General features: G+C 36.9%; 1 protein-coding gene across 2 annotated transcripts in view; it reads right to left on the bottom strand.

Annotated features, from left to right (window-relative positions):
- Window positions 1-4,236: 4,236 nt before the first annotated feature.
- Window positions 4,237-27,921, bottom strand: part of LOC105865342 (uncharacterized) — a 35,999-nt gene continuing 12,314 nt past the window's right edge. The window contains exons 1-4 of one of the 2 annotated variants that reach the window (XM_075995959.1): window positions 21,652-22,307; window positions 21,048-21,143; window positions 7,977-7,997; window positions 4,237-7,800 (exon numbers count right to left, since the gene is read on the bottom strand). In XM_075995959.1, coding sequence (XP_075852074.1) covers window positions 6,068-7,800; window positions 7,977-7,997; window positions 21,048-21,143; window positions 21,652-21,685 — 1,884 coding nt within the window. In that variant the 5' untranslated portion in view covers window positions 21,686-22,307 and the 3' untranslated portion in view covers window positions 4,237-6,067. Of the gene's footprint in view, window positions 7,801-7,976; window positions 7,998-21,047; window positions 21,144-21,651; window positions 22,308-27,921 lie in introns of those variants that run through there. The other variant, XR_012913740.1, reaches the window with a different exon arrangement.

Genomic DNA, 27,921 nt, shown 5'->3' with positions numbered 1-27,921 from the left:
GTCTTGTCTTATGTCTATTTAGATTTCAGGATTTGCTAAAGACTTTTACACATTTATAACATTTGAAGATTTTTCTATGGGTAGTTGATAAACATTGGGTGAGACCAACATAACATACTTTCTGCTTCTTACACTCACCCCCACACTCCTAGTCTTTTCTTAAGTATGTATTTTCAAGGCCACAGCTTCCATATAGTCTCATTATTGGTTTGTGGAATGAATCTTTTATGCCCTGCTCTGGCAATAGGTCTTGGGTGCAATGGGAAGACAGTTTTGAAGGAAATGAAAATAACAAAGTATCTCACTAACTAGACTCAGGTGAATATACTTCACAATTTGAATATATAAAACTATACCAAAAACATTAACAATAAACCACAATAGAATACCATGGTCTTACTTCTATCATAGATGTATGACCTTCAAAATATATTTAAAAACATCATTCTTTTAGAAATCATAACTGCTAATTGTGCATAGCACCCCAGATGAGAATAACACCAAGAACCACATGGAAGGGGAAGGAAAGTTTGTTACATTTATCCACCAAAGCCACCTCCCCCCACACCCCCTCGTTATACAGAGTTATCACTTTGGTAGTACAATCTGATCTCCTGGATTCCCTTTCAACAGAGAATGAAACTATGGGCTCATGTCCACACATCTGGTTTTTCATGGCCTTTCCAAAGCTGGTTTCTATCTTCCATGACAACTACATAACTCTCTGGGAAAAATATGCACATATCAAAAATAAAATTCTGTATTATCATAATGATGGTGCAAAACATTAATTATACTATAAAATTTGAAAGGCAAAATATAAATGATCACTCCCATGTGTTAATTTATATACAATATAAAAAGACATAACTACTGACATCAGTTTCATAAAGTTGAAGGCAGATGTAAAGGTTAGGAATTTTTGTATGCAACTGAAGTGGTTATCAGTTTAACATAAATTGCAAGTTCAAAAGATTTTATGTAATTCTCACAGTGAACATAAGAAAAATGTTTATAGAGATACAGAAAGGAAGGTGGGCAAAGAAACAAAATAGGTCACTAAAACTCAGGCAAAATGCAGGACAGAAGGAGAGGAAAGAAAGAAAAGATAGTAACAAAAGTTACATAAAAGAATTCACATTAGGGAAATTGTAAGTCCTTCATTTGAGAAAATTATGTAAATATTTATGTACTAGTGTTTCAAGTCAGAAGACACAAGTTAAATAAAAGAATTAAAAAATCCAACTACATTCCATCTAAAGCAACTTGACTTCATACCTGGTGAGAACAATGGACAAAACTGGCAGGATATGGCAAGTTATATTAGGAAAACATTAAGCATCTAAGAGCAGTGGTGTGCAAAATTAGACACATTCCATTTGAAGTGAAAAATGTTATTAAAATGAAGATATAATAATTTGAGAAATTCCCCAAGATTGCAATATCTGGGAAAGAAAGATCATTCCAAATTTTATACCCACATAAATCAATTACTGTCCAACATTTACTATGTACACTCAAAAAAAGGATATTCTGCATAGAAACATAAGTTCTGATATAAAAATTTCATTGAAAAACTAAATTCCAAATTTACTATTGACTTTCTTGAAGATTTTATTTCAAAGAGACATTTAATCTTAAGAACTTTCCATATTCTGATGTGTGTCTTTACATATTATTTACAATAGGTTAAGGCCCACGATTAATGCTGTTCCTAGTCTAACATTTTTCCTTCACAAAGGCAAACAATACTAACAGTCTGTTTTAACCCTCTATTCAATGGATACTATATCATTCTTATCTCAATTAAGTAATCAGAATGTTTCTTTTATACCCTATATGTGGGCTGTCTCAAAAGTATCAAGCCATTTTTCTCACGTTTCATAGGACATGGCTGCATACTTTCCACACAGCCCCATAAAGGCTTTCAAACTATCCAGATAAAAATATTTTTTCACCACATTAAAAAAATTCAGCCGGGCATGGTGGCTCACGCCTATAATCCTAGCACTTTGGGAGGCCAAGGCGGGCAGATTGCTCAAGGTCAGGAGTTCGAAACCAACCTGAGCGAGACCCCGTCTCTACCAAAAATAGAAATAAATTAATTGACCAACTAAAAATATATATACAAAAAATTAGCCGGGCATGGTGGCGCATGCCTGTAGTCCCAGCTACTCGGGAGGCTGAGGCAGTAGGATCACTGAGCCCCGGAGATTGAGGTTGCTGTGAGCCAGGTTGACGCCACGGCACTCACTCTAGCCTGGGCAACAAAGTGAGACTCTGTTTCACAAAAAAAAAAAAAAATTCAAAACTTCTCATTATAATCTAAAATGTGCTATGCGAAATTACATGGCGTGGCGAGGACAGTGAGTAAGCTGTTAGGCACAACACAGGGAAAGAGGAGAAGAAGGGCTGAGATGCACATGCAGCTGGAGATGAGACACCAGGGGCCTAGGGATAATCAGGGAATTAAAAATACAGAATTCCTCTAAGTTGAAGCAGGGTCCTTTGTGCAGCCTGGAAAAAGGTGTCCTCTTTGCACATAAACAAGCAGATTATTTTCTATCTTTTATGTGGAGCCATAAAATATTCCATCATTCCTCCAGGAATACTTACTGCTAATTATGAAAAATCCATTACATGCCAAGAGCTGTCTTGTGTTTGTCCACTTCATATATCAAAACAACTCATGACTTATGAAGCTTTCCAAGGTTTACCGAAGCCAACTGTCCCAACAAAGTCAACAAATTCAGTTATGTCTATTACTCTACACAAACGGAAATAAATAATAGCTGTTGGGAGCTGTCCCAGACACGGGAGAGTTGAAGTGCGGTTGCTGCCCAGAAAACTGGGGTCCTTGAGACATAGCACCTGACGCCTCGACTCAGAGCTCTGACATCTTGGCCATTCTTCCAGCTCACGGAGGGTGCTGGAGATAGCACACAGCCCACGTAGCTTATAGGCCCCCCGAAGCCCTGCACATTCCTTTCCCAGGATTGTTAATTATGCTTGGGTGCTCTTTTCCTTGAACTGTCTGAGTGATCATAGTTGAGTATTTGTAGCTTTTTGATATCAGAAGAAAGTTAAGTTGTAGATTAGAAAACTGCTTAAGCGAGGGAAAGGACTATCAAAATGACTTAAGGATGAAAGAAACAAGAACTGTTTTGTTTTCTGGTTTAATGAAGCCATGTACCACCTGTTCCATTGCATTTCACTTCTCCTTTGTTCTTACCTGTATAAACATAGCAACTGAAATAAATGCGGCATGGCAGTCACCAAGGACTCCGTCCTCCCGTCCCCATCTTTTTGTTGTCTCTTCATTTCTCAGCCTCACCCCCTAACTCCAGGTGCCCCACGTTGCCGGCTGGCTCCAGCAAATAACTATAGAAAAACTAGCTCATATAGGATTCTCCAATTTAGAGAAAAAAATGGAATGTAAAAATGTACACAATTTCACATTATGCATCCAATGTGGAATTAATCATATCTTCAAATTATTTTGTGAGCGCCACATCTTAAGAGCTATTCCTGTAATATCTGAGCATGTCATATAAAGAATACTTCATGAACTTTTAAAGGAAAATATTATGTTTTAGGTCTAGCATGAGTCGATGACAATTAAAACTAAAATTTAGTTTAAAAGGAAAATTAAAATTTTCATGGGGAGATTCTGAATCAGGAGCCATAAGGTTTTAGAGAATGAAATTCAATACAAAAAAGAGAATATGTACTTATTTTCAGAATTTTTGAGGTTTCTACATTACTAGCAGATTATCAACACTTTTGGAATTATCTGGTTTTTTCAATGTACCTTTTTTCTTCACCAAAGAGATACGCACAACATAAACACAGTTACTGTCTCCATAATCCTCTTACAACTAAAATTTATCTTTAGAGTGATATAGTTCTATATTTGACTCCCTGGAAATAAAAAAAAAAAAAAGTATATTTATATTTTACAGGCCAGAAAGCTCACATGTTCAAAAAAAAATGTGTGATGAAATCTTGTAAATTGTCGTTCAGGATTCAGAAATGTATGCCTCTCTATAGCATTTTAGTGACACAAAGTAAGAATATAACCTATAGTAATAACATTTTTGAAAATATTTGAAGTTTAAAGCCTATTGGAATAAAGGTCACTAAACATGTTATTATGTGATGATACCCAATGGTATTTTGTTACCAGCTATTACCTACAACTTTGAATAAGGTGGGACAGCTTAACATTGGTGGCAGTATAACACTTTATTCAAAGTACAACACTCAACACATTAAACACAATTTTATTTAAAAAATTAAGTTCACACACACTCTTTAAAAACTCACTTCAACGTCTACTGTATTTTATTACCTAAGTATGCAACTGATAAATCAATTTAATTCTAACATCTCAAATGTCTCTAACTATAATAAAGAAGATTACTATGTGCAACTACCGTCAACATCACCTGCAATGCACTTGTATGTTAATCACAAAGAGTTTCTTCATTTTATTCAAGCATCTTACATTTTAGTGTCTTTAATGTTCATTGTAAGAGCACATGAATGATGCCCACCTAATTTAGAAAGACCATTCATATCTCTGATGCAGCAATGATTCACGACGTTCTTTCATAAAAACACTGGGAATGACATAGCATCAAAAATTTAAAACTGAATTACCTTGACATTCGATTTTCTAAAAAACATGAAATTATAATGCAAAAAGTATACTCTAAATGTAATTATAACTCTCCAAAAACAATCAATATCCTGCTGTTTTTAAACATAACTATTTAACATTGGGTTCTCTATTAGCAAAATCCTACATCAATCTCTGAAAGTATTAGCATCTTTGTCATTCCTACTGTGAGTCTTCTGGTATTTATTTAGACATGACTTTTTAATTAAATATTTTTTTCAAATTACAGAATATGCAAAATATCTTTTCATATAACCTCTGGTGTTTTCAAAGCTATGTTACTGAACAAAGGTTTTTCAGAATTCGCTATTTGAAGAGTGTCTCTCCAACCCAAATTTTCTTAATTAAATAAAGTTTGAGCAATCAATGGAGGATTCCTCCCACTATAAATTATCTTGTGCACAATAAAATCTGTGATGCAACTAAAGATATTGTGCCACTCTTTGTAGTTGTCACTTTTTTTAGTATAACTACTCTGGTGCACTCTAAGATTTTTATGTTCTGAAAGGTGTTTGACACTCGTTACATTTCTATCAGTTACCCAGTATGACTCTCTGGTGTTGAGTAATATGTGATCAGTTATTAAAGGCTACCCCACTTTATTTACATCTGTGGATCTTGTTTGTGCATCAATTCTCTCACATATACTAAAATAAAAGCACTATGCAAAATATTTACCACATTTTTCAGTTTCATATGGTTTCATTCTGGTATGCTTATAAAGGTTTAAACAGTGGTTAAAGATTTTGCCACATTTTTCACATTTACAGGGTTTCTCTCCAATAGGAATTATCCTATATACAAAAAAGTGTGAGTACTGGATACAGACCTAGCCACATTGTTCCCATTTGTAAGGTTTTCCACTGGTTGAATTCCCTCATGAATAGACCGTTTTGAGCATAAGTCAAAAACTTTACTACAGTCTTTATATTTGCATGGTTTCTCTCTAGTGTATATTCTTTTTGCTCAGCAGGGAATGGACACTGATTAAATGCTTTGCCACATTGTTCTCATCTGTAGGGTTTAACTCATTAAAGGCTTTGTCACATTCTTCACATTTCTACAGTTACTCTCCAGTATGAATTCTCATATGTCTTTTAAGATGTGAGCAAAGGTGAAAGGCTTTGCTACAGTCTTCACATTTCTATGGTTCCTCTCCAGTACAAATTCTCTTATGTGATTTCAGTTATGAGCAACAGCTAAAAGCTTTGGCACGTTCTTAACATTTGTAGGGTTTCTTTCCAGTATGAAATATATCATGACTTTTAAGTTGTGAAGACCAGTTAAATGCCTTGCCATTCTCCACATTTGAACACTTTCTCTCCAGTATGAGTTCTCTTATGTGTAATGAGGCTTGAAGACTGTTTAAAGACTTTGCCACATTCTTCACATTTGTAGGGTTTCTTTCTCTTCAGTATGAATTATGTTATGACTTTTAAGTTCTGAAGACCGGTTAAAGGCTTTGCCACATTCTTCACATTTGAACGGTTTCTCTCCAGTATGAATTGTCTTGTGTCTTTTAAGTTTTGAGCAACAGCTGAAAGCTTTGCCACATTCTTCACATTTGTACGGTTTCTCTCCAGTATGAATTTTCTTATGTCTTTTAAGTATTGAGCAATAGCCAAAAGCTTTGCCACATTCTTCACATTTGAATGGTTTTGCTCCAGTATGACTTCTCTCATGTGTTTTAAGTATTGAGCTATTGCCAAAAGTTTTGCCACATTCTTCACATTTGCACGGTTTCTCTCCAGTATGAATTCGCTTATGTGTTTTAAGTATTGAGCAATTGCTAAAAGCTTTGCCACATTCTTCACATTTGAATGGTTTCTCTCCAGTATGAATTCTCTTATGTGCAGTAAAACATGAGGACCAGTAAAAAGCTTTGCCACATTCCTCACATTTGTAGGATTTCTCTCCAGTATGAATTGTTTTATGACTTTTAAGTTGTGAGGACCAGTTAAAGGCTTTGCCACATTCTTCACATTTGTATGTTTTCTCTCCAATATGGGTTCTCTTATGTGCAGTAAAGTGTGAGAACCAGTTAAAGGCTTTGCCACATTCTTCACATTTGTATGGTGTCTCTCCAGTATGAATTCTCTTATGTGCAGTAAAGTGTGAGGACCAGTTAAAGGCTTTGCCACATTCTTCACACTTGTATGGTGTCTCTCCAGTATGAATTATGTTATGACGTTTAAGTTGTGAAGACCAGTTAAATGCTTTGCCACATTCTTCACATTTGAATGGTTTCTCTCCAGTATGTATTCTCTTATGTACAGGAAGGCTTGATGACCGTTTAAAGGCTTTACCACACTCTTCACATTTGTAGGGTTTCACTCTGGTATGACTTATTTTATGTTCATAAAGTTTTGAACACTGCTTAAAAGCTTTGCCACATTCTTCACATTTGTGCAGTTTCTCTCTAGTATAAATTCTTTTCTGCAAATTAATAGCTGAGCACGGGCTAAAAGCTTTGCCATATTCTAAACATTTATATGGTTTCTCTCCACTATTAATTCTCTTATGTTTAGTAAGGCTTGAGATATCATTAAAGTTTTTGCCACATTCTGCACACTTGTAGGGTTTCTCTCTTGTGTGAATTCCTTTATGTGCAGAAAGGGCTGAGTACCTGTGAAAGTCTTCGCCACGTTCTTCACATGTGTGTGCTTTCTCTCCAGGATGAGCTCTCTTACGTTTAGTATTGTATAAGCACTGATTAAAGACTTTGCCACATTCTTTCAATTTATAATATTCCTTTGTATTAGAAATTATTTTAATTTCAGAAATATGTGAGCATTGGTTAGAGGCTTTCCCACATTCTTTACATTTAAAAAATTTCTCTATACTATATCTCAACTTATGTCTATTTAGATTTGAAGATTTCCTGAAGACTTTCAAACATTCATTACACTGGAAGAGTTTGCAATGTGTAGTCACTAAACATTGGTTATGTTCATTATGGCATCCTTTCTGCTCCTTACACTCACCCACACTTTCCCAGTCTTTTGTTAATTGTGCATTCTCAAGGGCACAGCTTCCATATCTTCTTGGTATCACTTTTGGTATTATACATTTTACACGCTGCTCTGGCAAATAGTGTTGGGTAGAATGGGAAGGCACAGCTGAAAGAAATTTTAAAAATAAATTATCCCCCTTGTATCTTTTTTTCATAATCAGATAAATAAACATTATAAATTTAATATGTAAAATAATATGAAGCACTTTAGCAAGATGGCATGATATAGTACGCAGGCTCTAATTCTCTTTTAGATAAACAAATATAAAAAATTATACTTACCAAATTGCCTTTGTGGGAATTCTAATAACCAGAGAAGAGTTCACAGAATAGTAGGTGAGCACAAAGCCAAAAGCAACATGAAAGAGAAAGAAATTTTGTTATATTTACCATCCATGGACATTCCTCCTTCTAATACAGCATGGTACACATAGAAGTACATTCCCAAATCCCAGCTTCTCTCTCAAAAGGAAAATGTTGACTATATTTCTAGCTCTTAGAAGCCCTTCCAAAGACTGGTTTCTGTCCCCCTTAACAGAGAGTTCTGAAACGAACCATGCTATTATTTGAAAGAGAGTGTGCTGAAACCAAACGTAAAAGATTATTACAGCAGGAGGAAGATTTCAGTACCACAGATGGAGAACACTTATAGCATATGATCACAGGCTCCTAAGAAGAAATCTGGGAAAGTTACTTTAAATGGAAAATAAACAAAAACTGTCACAGAAGAAACATCTTCAGAACAGATTTGAGGCTCCTCCCCAGTACAGCGAATCGGTAGCAGAGTCCCCCAGGACAAAGCCACTTGATGAAGTTTGTGAAAGCTAATTTTGTTAATTCTCAAATCTCAACCAAAGATTACAACATACACAAAATGTCAGAGAAACAAAATAACAAGAAATCAACCATAAAGTATTGGACATTATAAATTACCTGAAAAAATTAAAAATAACCATGTGAATGCTGCTTAATGTGTGAAACTGGAACAATACTGAGCACTAAATGAAATCAGGAAAATGAGAATAACAATAAAACATAGAAGCAGAAGAAAAGATACACTATTCAGCTGAGGCATACAATAACAAATGACTGAGAAAATCTAAAAGGAAAGAATAAGTACATACACATACTGAGAAGCTCTACATACTTCAGCTAGGAAAAACACCAAAGGACCCACAAAGGACAAATATATGCAAAGTTTTGAAAGTCACACACAACAAAGGAATCTTTAAGGCAGCAGGAGAAAATACATGTTATCTATATAAATATGCTTCTTAGAGATTACTAATAGATTTATCAACAGAAAACACGCATGCCAGAAAACAGTTGGGTGATATAGTCAAGTTGCTAAAAAATGAAAACTTCAAAGTAGAACCAAAACTGCCCTTCTAAATGAAGAAAAATAAAGATTTCACAAAATAATGACATACAGAAAAGGTTTATTACCCACAAGAAATTCCAAAGGGAGCCCCTTGCATTAACAATAAAACGATGCTAGACTACAACACGAAGTTATATGAAACCAAATAACTCTATGGAAAAGATGTGAAAGTATATCTAAGTAAAACTCTCTAGTATCATAATGACGGTATATAAAACATTTTTATTCATAATCTAAAATTTGAAGACAAAATCAGAAAATTAACACCACACCTCTGTTAATGGGTATATGATGTAACAAGATATAACTGGTACATCAATAACAAAGATGATGGCAGATGAAATGAGGAAAAATTTTGGTATGCCACTAAATTTCAGTTGTTAACATGTCAAAATATATTGTTGTAACTATAAGAAGCACTGTGCTGTCATCATGATAACCATAATGAAAATGCTTATAGTGACACACTAAAACAATAACAAAGGAGTCAAAGCATGTTACTACACAGAACAATGAGACACAAAGGAGGAAAGAGAGAAAAAGAAGAGAGCTACAACAAAAAAAAACCACGACTGATAAAACAGCAAGAGTAACTCCTTCTCTTTTATGTGAATACTCATGGAGTAAACATCACATTCAAAAGACATACATTGAATAAAGAGATTTAAGAAAATACTAATAAAAACATCTGACTATATACTGTCTGCAAGAGATTCACCTTCCATCAAATGAGAAAATACAGAATAAAATTGGCAGTATAGAAAACATTCCATGCAAATGCTGATCAAATGAGAACGGGGGGTCAAAATTAGGCTCAATATATTTTGAGTCAAAACTTGTCTTATTCATATAACATACTTTAAGTCAAACCTATCACAAAAGACAAAGAATGATATTAAATAATAATAAAAAGGTTCATTCACTGGAAACCTGTGATTTATTTTTACATTTCTATATATTTGTGTGTGTGTGTATAAAATAAAGGTTGCCAAACGTGTGAAGGAAGCATTGACAGAATTAAAGCTAGAAATACATAGCTATGTCATAACGGTAGGATCCAGCAATACCCCACTTTTGGTAGTGAATAATAATTCAAAACACAATATTAAATGAGGAAACAGAGAACTTGAAAGCACTATAAAACAGTTATACCTAACAGACATATAGATAGCACTCCACGCAACAACACGATACAAAATCTTACAAACAGCTCAAAAACATTCTCCTGGACAGAGTAAGTGTTAGTCCACGATAAGTTTCTCTACAGGTTTTTTAAAAATTAAACAACTACAGACATTTATCTGTGACTGAAATGGAATAAAACTAGAAATCAAGAACAGATGGAAAAACAGAATATCTATAAGTAAATGGAAACTAAATGATGTAGTCTTGAGAATGCTCTTCAAAGTTTGAAATGCTCTTACTATTTTTAAGACGTCCCTACTGCCCAAAGTGACCTATAAATTCAATGCCATCTTTTTAAAATTCTCAAGGTAACATTTTTACAAAAAGAAGTTTAAAAATCATATGGAATCCCAAAGTACCATGAAGAACACAACAATCTTGAAAAAAGAAACAATGTTGGAGGCATACCTTTCTAATTTGAAGACATGTTACAAAGGTAAACAAATCAAAGCAGTCTGCTACTGGCATAAAGTCAGACAACTAGAACAATGAAACAAAATGTAGAACAGACATAAAACCCTCCCGAACATGGTCAAATGGAGAGTTATTGGCACATCCATATTTATTGCAGCATTATTCATAAAAGCCAATATGCAAATACAACACAAATTTGCCTGATAAAACCTGAATGGATAAGCCTGAATGGATAAATATAATTTTGTATATAAAAATAATGGAGTATTATTTAATTTTAAAAACGAAAAAATCTTATAACTTTATAATAAAGATAAATCATGTCTTTATACTAAATGAAATAAGCTAGCCACCTGAACAGTGACACTTTACGTATCTGCCTATATAAAATATTTAAAGTAGATTAATTTTTAGAAACAAAGAAAAATAGAATAGTGCTTGTAAATGGTATATGTTCCATAACATTGTTAATTTACTTACTGTGAGTAAACTGTATAATCAAAATATTTAAGATTATAAATTTCAAGGCCGAGGGCGGTGGCTCGCGCCTGTACTAGGCGGCCTAGGCGGGCGGATTGCTCAAGGTCAGGAGTTCGAAACCAGCCTGAGCAAGAGTGAGACCCCGTCTCTACTATAAATAGAAAGACATTAATTGGCCAAATAATATATATATAGAAAAAATTAGCCGGGCATGGTGGTGCATGCCTGTAGTCCCAGCTACTAGGGAAGCTGAGGCAGCAGGATTGCTTGAGCCCAGGAGATTGAGGTTGCTGTGAGCTAGGCTGATGCCACGGCACTCACTCTAGCGTGGGCAACAAAGTGAGACTCTGTCCCCCCCCCAAAAAAAAAGATTATAAATTTCATGTGTTTTATAATAAAAAACAAATAATATCCAAAATTGTTTAAAAGCTAGTGGGTGTCCATTCTGACGTCAAGTCTCTCTAGCCAGTCCTTCCAGACTCACTCTCTGGCTTGCCCTGCCTGGGACCCATGCTGGCCTAATTTTGTTCCTCTTCTCTCTCTGGCAAGAGGAATTGCCCCACAGAGGTTTGAGATCTCTTGGATAAGGAACAAGTTCTTTTGGTCAGTAACACATCTAAAACCTAGGAAGGATTCTAGGGTTAACCTGAAACACTGCATTTTCCCTTGATATTTCCAAAGAAAAATTTATCTACTATTCCAAGTTATAAGAAAAATGAAGTTAAAAGTATAATATTCTGAGCCAGAGATGTAAAAGCAACATTTGGGAGAGTTTGTCCTTTTTAAATGCAGCTTTAATTTAAAACACAATAAAAGATTCCCTTGTGAGTTCTTGGAACTGAAAAAAAAAAAATTAAGAAGACTGAAATCACACAATGTATCCTTTCTGACCAAAATGAAATAAAACCATAAATGAAAAGAAAAACTGACAAATCCAAAAAAGATGTGAAAAGTAAGCATATTCTTGAACATATTTTTCCTCAAGGATTAGATGATTTGATATTCTTAACATGTCAATGCCACCCCCAGTGATGGACAAATTCAATCTAATCAATGTCAAAGTCTCAGAAGTACTTTTTTGCAAAAATATAAAAATATGCTAAATTTTTTTTTTAGGAGCTGTGACTAGTCAAATACCCTTTAAAAACTAGGACAAAATGACATTACACTTTCTGATATCAAAATGTATTACAGCCGGGCGTGGTGGCTCACGCCTGTAATCCTAGCACTATGGGAGGCCGAGGCGGGCGGATTGCTCAAGGTCAGGAGTTTGAAACCAGCCTGAGTGAGACCCCGTCTCTACCAAAAATATAAATAAATTAATTGACCAACTAAAAAAAATATATATACAAAAAATTAGCCGGGCATGGTGGCGCATGCCTGTAGTCCCAGCTACTCGGGAGGCTGAGGCAGTAGGATCGCTGAGCCCCGGAGATTGAGGTTGCTGTGAGCCAGGCTGACGCCACGGCACTCACTCTAGCCTGGGTAACAAAGTGAGACACTGTCTCAAAAAAAAAAAAAAAATGTATTACAGAACTGCAAAAGTCAAGGCAATGTGGTAGTGTCACAAAGAAAGATATATAGATCATGGAACATAATAGAGAGCACAGAAATAAATTCTTATGTACATAATCAAATGATCTTTCACAAGGTGACCATGACCACACAATAGGAAAAGGAGAGTCTCTTCAACAAAAGGTGTTATAAACTGAGTATCTACATTAAAAATAATGAAATCAGATCAATCCTTTGCATCACATACAAAAAACATTTTAAAAGGATAAAATATTTATAAAAATATAACTAATAAAAGTCTTAGAAGAATACAGGTGAAAAATATACCGGTATTAACCTTGGTGCTGTTTCCATGCATATGACATCAAACACATAAGCAACAATAACAACAAAAAAAGAACAGAACAGTGGGACTACATCAAATTTCAGAATTTCTGCACATCAAAGGAAACATTTAGTGAACACCACACCTAAGAAATGGGTGAAAATATTTTGAAATCATATATATGAGTTAATATTCAGAATAAATTATATAAACAAAGTGAATAACTCAATTATAAAATAGACAAAGAATTGAACTGACACTTTTTCAAAGATATATAAATGTCGAACAAACATTTAAAATGACATAGAAAATTATAAAATTTTAGAGAAATACAAAGCAAAATCACAATGAAATATCACTTCACACTCAGAATGAGAAATATAAAAAAAAGTTTGTCTAATATGTAGAGAAATTGAAACTCTTTTCAAACACTGATTTGGAAAAAAGATGCAGATGCTATGAAAAATGTATGAATAGCCCTAAAAAATTAAAAATAAAAATTAGAGTATGATTCCAATATCCCAATTTTGGGTACGCAATGCAGTAAGCTAGAAAAGATACATGCACACCTATGTTCACTGCAGCAATATTCACAAAAGCCAACAGGTACAAGCAACCCAGACGTCCCTGAACCAATAAACAGATAAAAAACGTAGCATATACAGACAGTTGAATACTATTTGGCCTTAAAATACTTAGGCCAGATGTGGTGGCTCATGGCTATAAACCTACCAATCCCGGAGGCCAAAGCAGGATGACTGCTTGAGGCCTGGAATCCAAGATCAGCCTGAGTAACGGAGTGCAACCCTGTTTCTACAAAAAAATAGAAAAATTAGCTGGGTGTGATGGTGTGCACCTGTAGTCCAACCTAATCAGAAGGCTGAGTGAGGCAGGGGGACCAGTTGAGTTCAGATGGTTGAGGTTGCAGTGAGCTATGATGACACCACTGCAACCACCTCAGACAGCAGAGTGAGACCTTGTCTCCTGTCTCAAGAAGAAAAGAACACCTATCACATTCTATGTTAAAGACAAACCTTGAGACTATTATGTTAACTGAAATAAGCCAGTAATAATGTGACAGACAATGCATGATTCCACTTAATATGATGTATCTTAAACAGTCAAAGTCATAGGAACATAAATTGGAATGGAGTTCCACAAGGGCTGCCCATTGTTACTTAATAGGTATAGAGTTTTAGCTGTGCAAGATATAAAAGTAATACAAAATTTGTGTACAACAGCATAAATATACTACTACTAAAATATGTATACTCAAAAAACTCAAATTTTATGTGTTATCACAATTAATATTTATAAAAAATGATAACTAAAATAAATGGTTATAAAGTTTTTGAAAAACAACCTTCAAATCTCGAAAGTATTTTTCTCTCAAAAAGAGAATAGTCATCAATAAGTACATGATAAAATTAAGACTGTTTCCTTGACTACTCACAAGACAAAAACAAAAACTAAACAAACAAAAAAACACCATTTAAAAACAGCCAGGGGCCGGGCGCTGTGGCTCACGCCTGTAATCCTAGCTCTTGGGAGGCCGAGGCGGGCGGATTGCTCAAGGTCAGGAGTTCAAAACCAGCCTGAGCAAGAGCGAGACCCCGTCTCTACTATAAATAGAAAGAAATTAATTGGCCAACTGATATATATATAAAAAATTAGCCGGGCATGGTGGCGCATGCCTGTAGTCCCAGCTACTCGGGAGGCTGAGGCAGAAGGATCACTCAAGCCCAGGAGTTTGAGGTTGCTGTGAGCTAGGCTGACGCCACGGCACTCACTCTAGCCTGGACAACAAAGTGAGACTCTGTCTCAAAAAAAAAAAAAATAAAATAAAACAGCCAGGAAAAGAAATATGCAAGATAAGCCATAAAGAAACATGGGGTAATATTTAAAGAGACACACACATTTATAATTTGTAATAGACATATGACTAATTGATATTTTAATTGAACCACACATTGACTTAAACTGTATGTACAGAATTGTAATTTCATATAAAATTATAAAACCTAGGTGAACCAAACATACAATAAACAGATGTCAAGGAAACCACCCTGGAAAGGAAACATAGTGATATGGAATTATAAAATAAGAATAAAAAATGTTTAGATGTTAAATAATGTGTGCAGCATTGCTGTAACATTATAATTTTTTAAATAGACAAATACAATACTCAACTGTGACAGTGAACCCAAAGATAATTTTCATTATATTATTAATCTACTCATGCTGTTTTTGAAAAAGTGGACAAGCAGTAATGTCGTGGCCCGTTTGCAGGACGGAGGATAAACACAGAACATAAAACACACACACACAGAACACAAAGAAAAACACAGACACATGTACAAACGGCTGACTTGAGTAATAATACACCAGGTCAGTTTTATTTTTATATTCTAAAAGATTAAAGTTAGTTCCTTGTACGTAACCACCCAGGCATTGCAGCAATGGCCGTAAATTCCGGAATAGCCTTAGGGAAGCAGATGTCCTCTGACTCAGAATCTCAAGGTGGTTGCTCTAGGCACCAGGCATAGATAAAGGACCGAGATTAGCAAGGATGGGCAAGGTGAGCCACAGGGGAATTTCTCATCCCCAGCTTCTCTTAGGGTGACCCCCGAAGATCTTCGGCTGAACCCTGGCAACTGTGCATGGCTTAGGTCGCTCCTCCCTTGAGGGGTCTTACCCATCATTGACTAACCAGCCATCTTATGGGGTGTACGCAGCAATCACAGGAACAATATGTTTATCGTGTGGCTTCCAGATCCCCAATGCTGTGGGATGGGGCTGCTCTTGCTACTCACTGCTCAGGTTCTTTGTTATGCCTCTAGGCAACACCTTTCTTCATCACAGGGAGCCTGTCCGGAACAGATTACTTTCAAATACTCTGGGCAGAACACATACATTACTCACTAACTTTAATTCTTAAACTAGGAAAATATATGTCAGTCCCCTACACAGTAATTCAGCCTCTGGAAGAGACTTACATTTCTAAATAATATAAAATATAAATTTTATAAAATATGACAATGAAGGATATGCAAAATGAACATTTGGGGAAAGTTATAATTTATATATAGGCTAAAGAAAGTAGATGGCAATTCTAATGACTCCTTTCTGCCTGCATTAAACTTAAACTTTCAAGTCAACTTTTTTTTTTTTTTTTTGAGACAGTTTCACTCTGTTGTCTGGGCTAGAGTGCCCTGCCGTCAGCCTAGTTCACAGCAATCTCAAACTCCTGGGCTCAAGCGATCCTTCTGCCTAAGACTCCCAAGTACCTGGGACTCCAGGCATGTGCCATCATGCCTGGCTAATTTTTTCTATATATTTTTAGTTGGCCAATTAATTTCTTTCTATTTTCAGTAAAGACAGGGGCTTGCTCTTGTTCAGGCTGGTTTCGAACTCCTGACCTTGAGTAAGCCTCCTGCCTCAGCCTCCCAGATTGCTAAGATTACAGGCATGAGCCACCAAGCCCAGCCCTCAAGTGAACTTTTTAATAAATATGGGAAGCCTACTAATGATCTAATTTACTTCTTACATAGCATAAAATTCTAGCACATTGTTCTAAATATTTAAATCTACAGAAAATTTCATACAAAAAAAAGAAAATGAAAATGTACATAGAGAGTGAAATCAGCAAGATGGTGGGACAGAAAGAAAGACTTGTACTTGTTTATCCCAACATGACAACAAAAATTTGGTATATATCTATGGACAAAAGTGTCTTTGTGACAGCCTAGTACAGTGGGTCACATTTATAATGTCAGCTCTTGGAGGCTGAGGTCAGGATCACTTTAGTCCAGCAGTATGAGACCAGCCTGGGCAATACACTGAGACCTCATCTCAAAAAAAAAAAAAAAAAAAAAATGCTTTCATGAGAGATTTTGGGTACAAGGAGGAGCTTGAAAAAAAGCACTGCTGAAGCCGCAGTGGCATTTTGAGAAGGTAGGCCCACATTCAGGTGGCAAATCGGAGGACCCCTGATCTTGACGACAGATCAGGAAATGGCCCACTCAGCTTGGTCCCACTGATAATTTGCAAGTGTCTACGTGGACATTTTTATCTTCTCCTAGCTATGATCTAGAAGTGATCCTGCCAATTCAGAGACCTGGAGGGCTATGCCCACTCATGGCCATGGAGACAGGCCCAGAGACCTCGGCACTCACTGTGATCTCTGAAGCAGTTCTGTCACTCAGTTCCACCTGTCTTCGCCACAGTTCATGGCCAGTGCTGCCCACTTAAGGACCCACACAGTGACCTGGGGAAACCATCCCACATACTCAGTGGGAGCCACACTCACCCACAAACCTGGCATCAGGCCCAGCCTCTGCAGACCCAACTGTAAGTGCCTGCCCTACAGACCAAAGTCACGAAGGCAATCCAGTCTGCCCACGATTAAGACAGGATTCACAACTACCCAAGCTTCTGATAACAGGCCCACACTAAAGGCAGTCCTCACTACATACCCAGCAGCAGACTTGTGACCCAGCTACAACCCCTTTTTTCTGCAACCCCAGAGAAATTCCCACCATCCTGGGAACCCAAGAAAGGAAAATCTTTACCTGCTGAAACTAGCTTATAAAAACTGGAAGAGTGGGACTGCAAACTAGTTCAACCTGTATGGAAAGTTGAAAAAAAAAGAATAATAAATTATAAAATTAAAAAAAAAAAAAAACTGGAAGAAGTGTTTGCTCCTTTAAATACACAGACACCAATGCAAACCTATATTATGACCATAGTCAATGCTTCCATTAAACATAGTATTTGAAATCCTAGGCAGAACTATTATGCAAGAAAATTTTTTAAATGTGTCCAAATAGAAAAGAAAGAATTAAAAAAGTCAGTTTGTAGAATACATGTCCTCGTATACATAGAAAACCAAATAGTATACCAAAAAGCTGTTTAAACTAAAATATGCACTCAGTAAATCTGCAGAGTATTAAATGAACATGAAAATATCAGTGTTTCCATACACTAACAACAAACTATCCAATAGAATAAGTAAACAAACAATTTCATTTATGAAAGAACAAAATAAGGACTTTTTAGCAATAAATTTAACCAAGGAGTTAAAAAAGGTTTACACTGAAAAATGTATCAATGAGAAAAATTGAAAATGACACAAATGTAAATATCCCATGTTTATGGATTACAAGAATAAATACAGTTAAATTGCCATATAATCCAGAGTGATATATACATTTAATAAACTCCCTATCAAAATTCCAATGGCATCTTTCATAAAAATAAAAAACATGCTCTTATTTTTGTATGTAACTATAATACTCTTTGGATATCCAAGGTATATCTTTTTTTTTTCCAGAGAAAAAGCAGGGTACATCATACTTCATGATATCAAACTGTATTGCAAAACTATAGTAATAATGCACATACAGATTAGTATGTGCATTATAAGTGAAACAACCACCAATGTAACAGAATAGAGAGTTCAGAAATAAGCCCATGCACAGAAGGTCAACTAATCTACGGCAGGCACAAGAATACAAAATGCAAAAAGTATAATTTCCTGAATTGGTGCTAGGAAAACTGAATATCCATAAGGAAAAAATAAAGTTAGACAATTTTTTCTTACACCACTATCACAAATGAACTCAGAATAAAATAAAAAGTCTTGTGTAAGACATGAATCTTTTAAAATCTTAAAACATATTTAAAAAACTTTTTGGTATTGATGTTAGTAATAAAGTTTTTAGATATGACACCAAAGGTATAAAACAAAAGCAAATATAAAACAAGTTAAAATTAAAAGCCTCTGCACAGCAAAGAAAACAATAAAAAATACTTTCTTCCTGATGCAAGAAAATATGTGCAAACAATATAGCTGATAAGATTTTAATATCCATATTATATAAGAAACTTATCCAAATCAAAGGTAAAAACAATAAAAATAATGATAATAACCTGTTTGAAAACTAAGCAAAAGACTGAATTGATATCTTCCAAATGAAGTCATACAAATAAATGGCTGTGAAATATATGAATATCATCAATAATATCTCAGTATCACAAATCATCACAGAATTAGAAATCAAAATCATGATGACATATCACTATATACCTGTTAGGATGGCTTACATCAAAAGGAAGAGATATGTTTTTAAAAGAACATGAAGAAAAAGAAAAAGAAAAGAAATCCTGTACCCAGTTGGTAAGTATAAATTCATAAATTACTAAAAACAGTATGGAAATTCTTTCAACAATGAAAAAATGGACTACCATACAATGCAATAATCCCACTTCTATGTAAAAAACCAAAGGAAATAAAATCAGTATCTTGAAGAAATATCTGCATCCTTGTGTTTATTACAACATTATTCAAAATTGCCCAGATATGAAAACCACCTAAACACTTGTAAATGCTGAATGGATAAAGAAAATATGGCACATATGCAAAATAAAATATCACTCAGTTATAAAAATATTATTCAATCATTTCTACAACATAGATGGACCTGGAAGACATTATACTAACTGAAATAATTCAGGCACACAAAGATAAATACTGCATAATCTTACCTACATGAGGAATCTAAAAAGGTTAACCTCATAGAATCAGAGATTACAAGGCTAGTTGCCAGGGCCTGAGGTGAGAAAAAATCCAAAGATGCTGTTCAAGGGTACAAACATTAAGTTGTAAGATCAATAAATTTTGTAGACTTGATGTACATCATGGTGTGTATCGCTAATGATAATGTTTTGCATCTTAAAATTTTCTGACTATAGATCTTAAGTATTCTCACTACAAAAAAAAAGAATAGGTAACAGTGAGATGATATATATTTTCATTAACTTGGTTATGTTAATCATTTCAAAACATATAAATATATCAAACAAATCATTACATTGTACATATAATTGCATAGTTATACTATTTTTATTTGTGGAGAAAATTTATATGACACACACAAACACACACACACACACACACACACATATAAACCTGTGAATGACAGCCCCAGTGAGCTTCATACTAATGAACAGAAAATGATAGAGTTAGTAAAAGTGAAAAGTGGGAATTTCATGCGTGCTCAGCAATGTTCTAAGTGCCCCAAACATACTTAAGAAATGTAGGGAGTAGATACGTTAAACTATATTAAAGTTGAGAAATTTGGGCACATAGAGTTAAATTATTAATCAGAGTTCACAATAAAAACAGAATTTTGAAGTAAAATAACATATTTTCTTATATTTAGGGAGATACTTAGTGTTCTGATAATGAGTATGAATTTCTGTAGAAACACATTTAATCCTTCCACAGGATAACGAATCATAAAGCAGAAAACATATAACATCTGCTTGTGGTGATCCTGGGATTTCTGAACCAAATACCAATATCACCACAACACTCACACATGTCAGACCTGATGCAATAAATGCAGAGAAATTAAAAAATGGTTTGCAGACAGGTGTGGTGGCTCATGTCTGTAATCCTAGCACTCTGGGAGGCCAAGGAGGGAGGATTTCTTGAGCTCAGGAATTCAAGAGCAGCCTGAGCAAGAGCAAGACCCCATCTGAACTAAAAGTAGGAAAATTAGCCAGGGACTGCAGCACACACCTGTAGCCACAGCTAATCGGGAGGCTGAGGCAGGAGGATCACTTGAGCCTGAGGCTGCAGTGAGCTACCATGCCACTGTACTCTACCCAGGTTGACAGAGTGAGACTCTGTCTAAAAAAAATAAAAATGCTTTACCATGGATTTTCCCAAATATACACACATATTTCCATGTCCTGCAATGTAATGGAAAGTCGGCAGTACCTGCAGTCATCCCTTACAAACCTTGAGCTGGGCTTTTGTTCTCACTCTAACCTTAAATCATCAACACTGAAGGGAAATAAAGTCCTTAGATAATTTAAGAATAAGGGACAGGGAAGCGTCTATCGAAGATTAAGAGAAAGAAACCCAGGCTTCCCAGAACCCATTTCCATGGAAGCAGAGTTTTCCAAACCACTTTTTAAGGTCTGGCTTCCTCCTTGACCTTTGGAGCTCTCACCTGTGTCATCTGCTTCTTTCACTCCCACCTACCTGGGTGTTTGGCTACTGACTCACTTGTCTTCACATTCCAGGGCTCTTTTCCTTGCTCCAGACAGGTGATCAGGTCTGGCTTGGAGGCAGCAAGACCTGTTTTATTTGAAAAAAGTAACATGACATTTCTGGGAATCTTCCATTACCAATTGAGTACTGTGCTCACTAGAGAAATGGGAACAGTATAGAAGATTCTAAAAAATATTAATCTCAAAATACTAATTCCTGACAGACACTTTAGAATATTTAGAAAGTATTAAAATTTGGGAGTCCTTAGCTCCATTACCTAGTACTGTAGAATCAAATACGGGTGGTGGAAATTGGATTTTAAGCTGTTAGCAACAACATCTTATGCCACTAAATTTTTGGAATTACCACTAACGAAGAGTGAAGGATACAGATCAGCTCAAGAAAGGGAAAGATTAACATCAAGATAAAACAGATTGAAGATTTTCTTTCCTATACCAATAAATCCCATTTTTTTCTTGGAAACAAAGATCACAGCTTCACTCATGCAAAGCAGAAAATCCCAGAGAAATTCTACAAAGGTAGAATATAAAATTCTTAGTGTGGAATACAAATTGTGTATTGAAATGATCTTTACCCAGGAAGACCAAATTTCCATAGTTCTCTATCATCACCTCCCTATACAAATTCCGCTGAGCATTGTCAAGGCATGCCCACTCCTGCAGAGAGAATTCAATGGCCACATCCCTGAATGTCAACAGTCTCTGAAAAAACAAAACAAAACAAAACACGTATTTACCAAGTGGTCATGTGGAGAATTCTTAATTTCACTGCTGTTGAAATAAAAGAGTAAAGAGAACTGGTTCTGATGCAAATGAGTAACTGGAAATATTCAAAAAGACAATTTATAACACAGAAATGTTCTCTAATGTGTTATCTGACTCTGAGGAGAGAGGATGACATAAGGTCCACAAAACTTGTGTAGATATAGTTTTCTGAATGATAAGGTATAAAGTTCAGGTCACCGACACAAGCATTTATATTTTTGAGTACTATATTTACATGATACTGGATAAGTTGTGTATATTTTTCAGACAGAAAAGTCATGTTGAGTTAGAAGGCATTAATGCTTTTTAAATTTTGCAAAGCCTTCAACAAGTACAACAATGAACTAGAAATCCTCTTAAAATACAGATTTTGATTTTGAAAATCTGGGGTGAAGCGTGAGTTTCTGAATTTCTAACAAGCTCAGCAGGGACATCATTGCTTCTGGTGAAAAGGAAATATTTTTCAAACATGCAGTAGGCAGCAGAGCTTGGCTTTATCTCAGCTCATATGACCAGGAAACCAAGATGAGAGCTTTTACTTTCCAAAGTAAGTTATATGCAAAGGGAATCTAAAAACAAAAGGGGAGTTTCCAGATAAAATGGGACCGATTATGCCCATCACTAGGTAAAGCTTCACAAGGTACTTAATAATTAACACAAAAATAATTAACTCTATATGTGCATGGGGAGCCTGGGACAGGAGGCACAGAGAGCACAAATTAGCTTACGGGGAGAATTTAGCAGGTTCAACCGGTTTGGGAACGGTCATCTGAGGTAGCCCTCGAGATGTTTACAGGTTTATTGTAAGTATCAAACAAGATTATCATATGCGGGGAGGATCAAGATGGCAGACGAGAAACACCGCCAGACACAGTGTCTCTGCAGAAAAGACAGATTCTAGCAGAAATTAGAAAAAAGAAGCAGGAAGACGAGCATACAGCAGACAAGGGCCGGAAGGAGGGGTACCTGAGACCACGGGAGACTCCACGGGAGGAGGCTGTGGAGGAGAACTGGAAGCTGAGACCGCTGGAGCAGCCTGGAGACCAGCGGGAAGGGAAGGTGGATCAGTCACCTTTCCCCTCCCCTGCATCTGGGACTGCTGGTGGGCTCCCCAGCGGGTGGAGAGACCTGCAAACAACAGCCCAGAGACGGCCGCTGCAAGCGAGCGGTGAGCCTCTAGCAGACGTGGCACCAGGCTCCCAACTCCCACAGGGCACCTCCATGTGCACAGACCTGAGCCTCGCCATATTGCCTCCTCCTCCCCTCCCCCGAACCTACCGGCTGCCCAGAGAGACAATGTAGCCACCAGCCAGAGACACCTCCAGGGAACAGGACCTTCCCTTTTGGGGCCCTACAGCTGACTAAGAGGAACTCAAGACTATGAGCTCCCTACCCGCCGGCCCTCCCAGGTGTTGCTGGCACGGTGATCCCAGGAGAATGAGGCAGATCCTGAGGCTGAGAGACAGAGACCCAGCTTGGGCTCCCTGTGGGTGAATTGGGACCGGCACTCCTCTACCTGGTGGGGATACAGTTTGAACTCTGGGACCCAGATGTCAGACCTGCAGACCACATCCCGAGCACTGAGGTCTCGCATTGCCTGGGGCACAGAAGGGATATACATAAACAGCCTATTGAGGTGTGTGTGCCTTCAGGGGCAGATCAGCGTCCTAGAGGGCAACCCTCCTCCCAAAAGGAGGCCATATGCCCAGACCAGGTGGCGTTCCTGCGCAGGGAACCTCCCAGCCGGCATCACAGGGAGGGGAGGCCTGGTGGCATTAGGTCTGGCCTGCTGGCAGAGGCCCAGGAGTAGCTGCAGAGTTAGGGAGGGTGGAAAGAAACGAGGCCCGCTCCAGACTGCGGGTCTCAGACAGCCCCACCCCACACACAGATTTTATGATTGAGCGGGGCCATGCCAGCCGCTCCCTGACAGCTTTTCCTGGAAGTAGAGAACAGAACTTGACCCCTGCTAATGACATTGGTGGTGCCTGACGGCAGGCTTACCCAACCCAGCTCCGCCCAGACTTTCTCCTAGACCAGCCTCACTGAGGGGGAGAAAAGGACACACCTGGAAGTCCCAGGGCCCCACCGACCACCTGAGGCACTAGAGTGCCTCCCTACAGGAACAAGAGCTGATAACAGGACACAAAAACAACAGCATAGCCTGTTCCTCCAAGCAAGCACCATCTATTGACAGGGAGGACATCCTGCACAGCCTTTTCATGGCACCTACTGACTCATTATACAGGGAGTGGTCGAATCTCACCCACAGACACCACCTACCGGCTCAGAAACTAAACAAGGCGTGTGAATACGCAAACAAAAACCTAAAGGAAAGAAACAACAACTGATCGACATGGGAAGAAATCAGTGAAGGAACTCAGGAAATATGAAGAACCAAACGGAAAACACACCCCCAAAGAGGAGGACTAGCCCCCTAGAAACGGACACCAACCAAAATCAGGCAACCAAAATGACAGAAGAGGAATTTCGTACGTGGATCATAAGAACACTCACCGAGCTGCAAGAACAACTCAATAACCAACACAAAGAAACCACAAAAAGCCTCCAGGACCTAGAATAAAAAAGTTCACTAAAGAAATAGACACAATGAAGAAAAGTTTAACCGAACTCCTGGAAATGAAGAATCAATTCAGGGAACTACAAAATACAGTGGCCAGTCTCAAGAACAGGGTAGACTGAACAGAAGAAAGAATCTCAGAGATTGAAGATAACATCCTCCAACTAAATAAAACAGCCACAGAGATAGAGCAGAGAAACAAGAGAAAAGAGCAAAGCCTACAAGACATGTTGGATTAGGTGAAGAAACCTAATGTAAGGGTCATAGGGTTACCAGAAGTGGAAGAAGACAACACTCAAGGGTTGGACAAGCTATTTGAAGATATAATAGAGGAAAATTTCCCAGGCTTTGCTAAAAATCTCGATATACAAGTTCAAGAAGCTCAGAGGACCCCTGGGAGATTCATTGCAAACAAGAAGATGTCACGACATGCAGTCATCAGACTGACCAAAATAGCAACTAAAGAGACCCTTCTAAGAGCTGTAAGACAAAAGAAGCAAGTAACATACAAGGGAAAGCCAATTCAAATAACAACAGACTTCTCTAATGAGACTTTACAAGCAAGGAGAGACTGGGGCCCCATTCTCACTCTTCTGAAACAAAACAATGCCCAGCCTAGAATCTTATTCCCTGCAAAACTAAGCTTCATATATGAAGGAGAAATAAAGACATTCTCAGACACACAAAGTCTCAGGGAATTCACCAAGACAGGACCAGCCCTACAAGAAGTACTCAAAACAGTGTTACGCATGGAACATCATGCGTAACCATGGAACACCACGAACATAAAACCAACCAAAACTCAAAGATTAAAGGCCAGATAATACAATGGCTCAAGAGAGAAATCAAAGCAACAACATCCAACCCAACAGAATGAACAATAATCTACTTTACCTATCAGTTCTCTCAATAAACGTGAATGGCTTAAACTCTCCACTCAAGAGACATAGGCTGGCTGAATGGATAAGAAAATACAGGCCAAGTATATGCTGTCTTCAGGAAACACATCTAACCTGCAAGGATGCATACAGACTAAAAGTAAAAAGGTGGAGATCAGTATTCCTGGCAAGTGGAAGCCAAAAGAAGGCTGCCATGGCACTTCTAATTTCAGACAATTTAGTTTTTAAACCAACAAAAGTAGTGAAAGACAAAGAGGGTCATTATATAATGGTGAAGGGCAAAGTTCAACAAGAAGAGATAACAATTTTAAATATATATGCACCCAACTTAGGTGTACCCAGTTTCATAAAGCAAACCTTACTGGATCTAAGCAAATGGATTAATAGCAACTCCATAATCACCGGAGATTTCAACACCCCACTGACGGCACAAGACAGATCCTCCAAACAGAAAATTAATAAAGAAATAATGGACTTAAACAAAACTCTAGAACAATTGGGTCTGACTGACATTTACAGAACATTCTACCCAAAATCCACTGAATATACGTTCTTCTCATCAGCACACAGGACATTCTCTAAGATTGACCATATCCTACGACACAAAGTAAACCTCAAGAAATTTTAAAAAATAGAAAACATACCATGTATCTTCTCAGATCACAGTGGAATAAAAGTAGAAATCAACCCTAACAGAAACTCACACTTCTACACAAAAACGTGGAAATTAAACAACCTCCTACTAAATGATTACTTCAGAAATGAAGAAATCAAGATGGAAATTTAAAAATTCTATGAAGAAAATGACAATGGGGAGACAAATTATCAAATCCTCTGGGACACAGCTAAAGCAGTTCTGAGAGGAAAGTTTATCTCCATAAATGCCTATAACCAAAAGTCAAAAAGATCACAAATAGACAATCTAATGAAACGACTCAAAGAGCTGGAAAAAGAAGAACAGACCAGCCCCAAACCCAGCAGAAGAAGTGAAATCGACAAGATCAAATCAGAACTAAACGAAATTGAAAACAGGGAAGCTATTCAGGAGATTAATAAAACAAAAAGTTGGTTCTTTGAAAAAATAAACAAAATTGACACGCCATTGACTAAGCTAATGAAAAGCAGAAAAGAGAAATCTCTAATAAGCTCCATCAGGAACAAAAAAGGAGATATCACAACTGATCCGAAAGAGATACAAGATATAATTATGAATACCACAAAAATCTTTATGCACACAAACTGGAAAATGTGGAGGAAATGGAAAATTTTCTAGAAATACACAGCCTCCCTAGGCTCAACCAGGAAGAAATAGACTCCCTGAACAAACCAATCTCAAGAGCTGAAATAGAAACAGCAATTAAAAATCTCCCTAAAAAGAAAGTCCTGGTCCAGATGGTTTCACACCCGAATTTTAGCACACTTACAAAGAAGAACTAGTACCTATCTTGCAGAAACTATTCCACAACATCGAGAAGAATGGAAACCTCCCTGACACCTATTATTAAGCGAATATTACTCTGATACCAAAACCAGGAAAGGATTCAACAAAAAAAGAAAACTACAGACCAATTTCCCTAATGAATATAGATGCAAAAATTTTCAACAAAATCTTAGCTAACCGCATCCAGACGCTTATCAAAAAAATAATCCATCACGACCAAGTGGGCTTCGTCCCACGGATGCAGGGATGCTCCAACATACGTAAATCTATAAATGCAATTCACCACATAAACAGAAGCAAAAACAAAGACCACATGATTCTTTCAATAGATGCAGAAAAAGCTTTTGACAAAATTCAACACCCTTTCATGATATGAACACTTAATAAAATAGGCATAAAAGGGACATACCTAAAAATGATACAAGCCATATATGATAGACCCATAGCCAACATCATACTGAATGGGGAAAAATTGAAAGCATTCCCACTTAGAACTGGAACCAGACAAGGCTGCCCACTATCTCCACTTCTGTTCAACATAGTGCTGGAAGTCTTGGCTACAGCAATCAGACAGGAAAATGGAATTAAAGGTATCCAAATAGGGGCAGAAGAGATCAAACTTTCACTGTTTGCTGATGATATGATATTATATCTAGAAAACCCCAAAGATTCAACCAAGAAACTCCTGGAACTGATCAATGAATTTAGTAAAGTCTCAGGATACGAAATCAATACACAGAAATCACATGCATTCATATACGCCAACAACAATCTAATTAAGAACCAAATCAAAGGCTCAATTCCCTTCACAATAGCAACAAAGAAATTAAAGTACCTAAGAATATACTTAACCAAGGAGATAAAAGACCTCTACGGGGAGAACTATGAAACACTGAGGAAGGAAATAGCAGAGGATGTAAACAGATGGAAATCCATTCCATGCTCGTAGTCGGCAGACTCAACATCATCAAAATGTCTATACTACCCAAACTGATCTACAGATTGAATGCAATACCTATTAAAATCCCATCAGCATTCTTCACAGATATAGAAAAAATAATTTTACGCTTCGTATGGAATCAGAGAAGACCCTGAATATCAAAAGCAATTCTAGGCAACAAAAACAAAATGGGAGGTACTAATATGCCAGGTATCAAACTAT

Source organism: Microcebus murinus, chromosome 20 (assembly GCF_040939455.1).
Source record: "Microcebus murinus isolate Inina chromosome 20, M.murinus_Inina_mat1.0, whole genome shotgun sequence".
Lineage (NCBI taxonomy): Eukaryota > Metazoa > Chordata > Mammalia > Primates > Cheirogaleidae > Microcebus > Microcebus murinus.
Note: the sequence above shows the minus strand (reverse complement) of the source record. Positions and strands in the feature narration are given on the sequence as shown.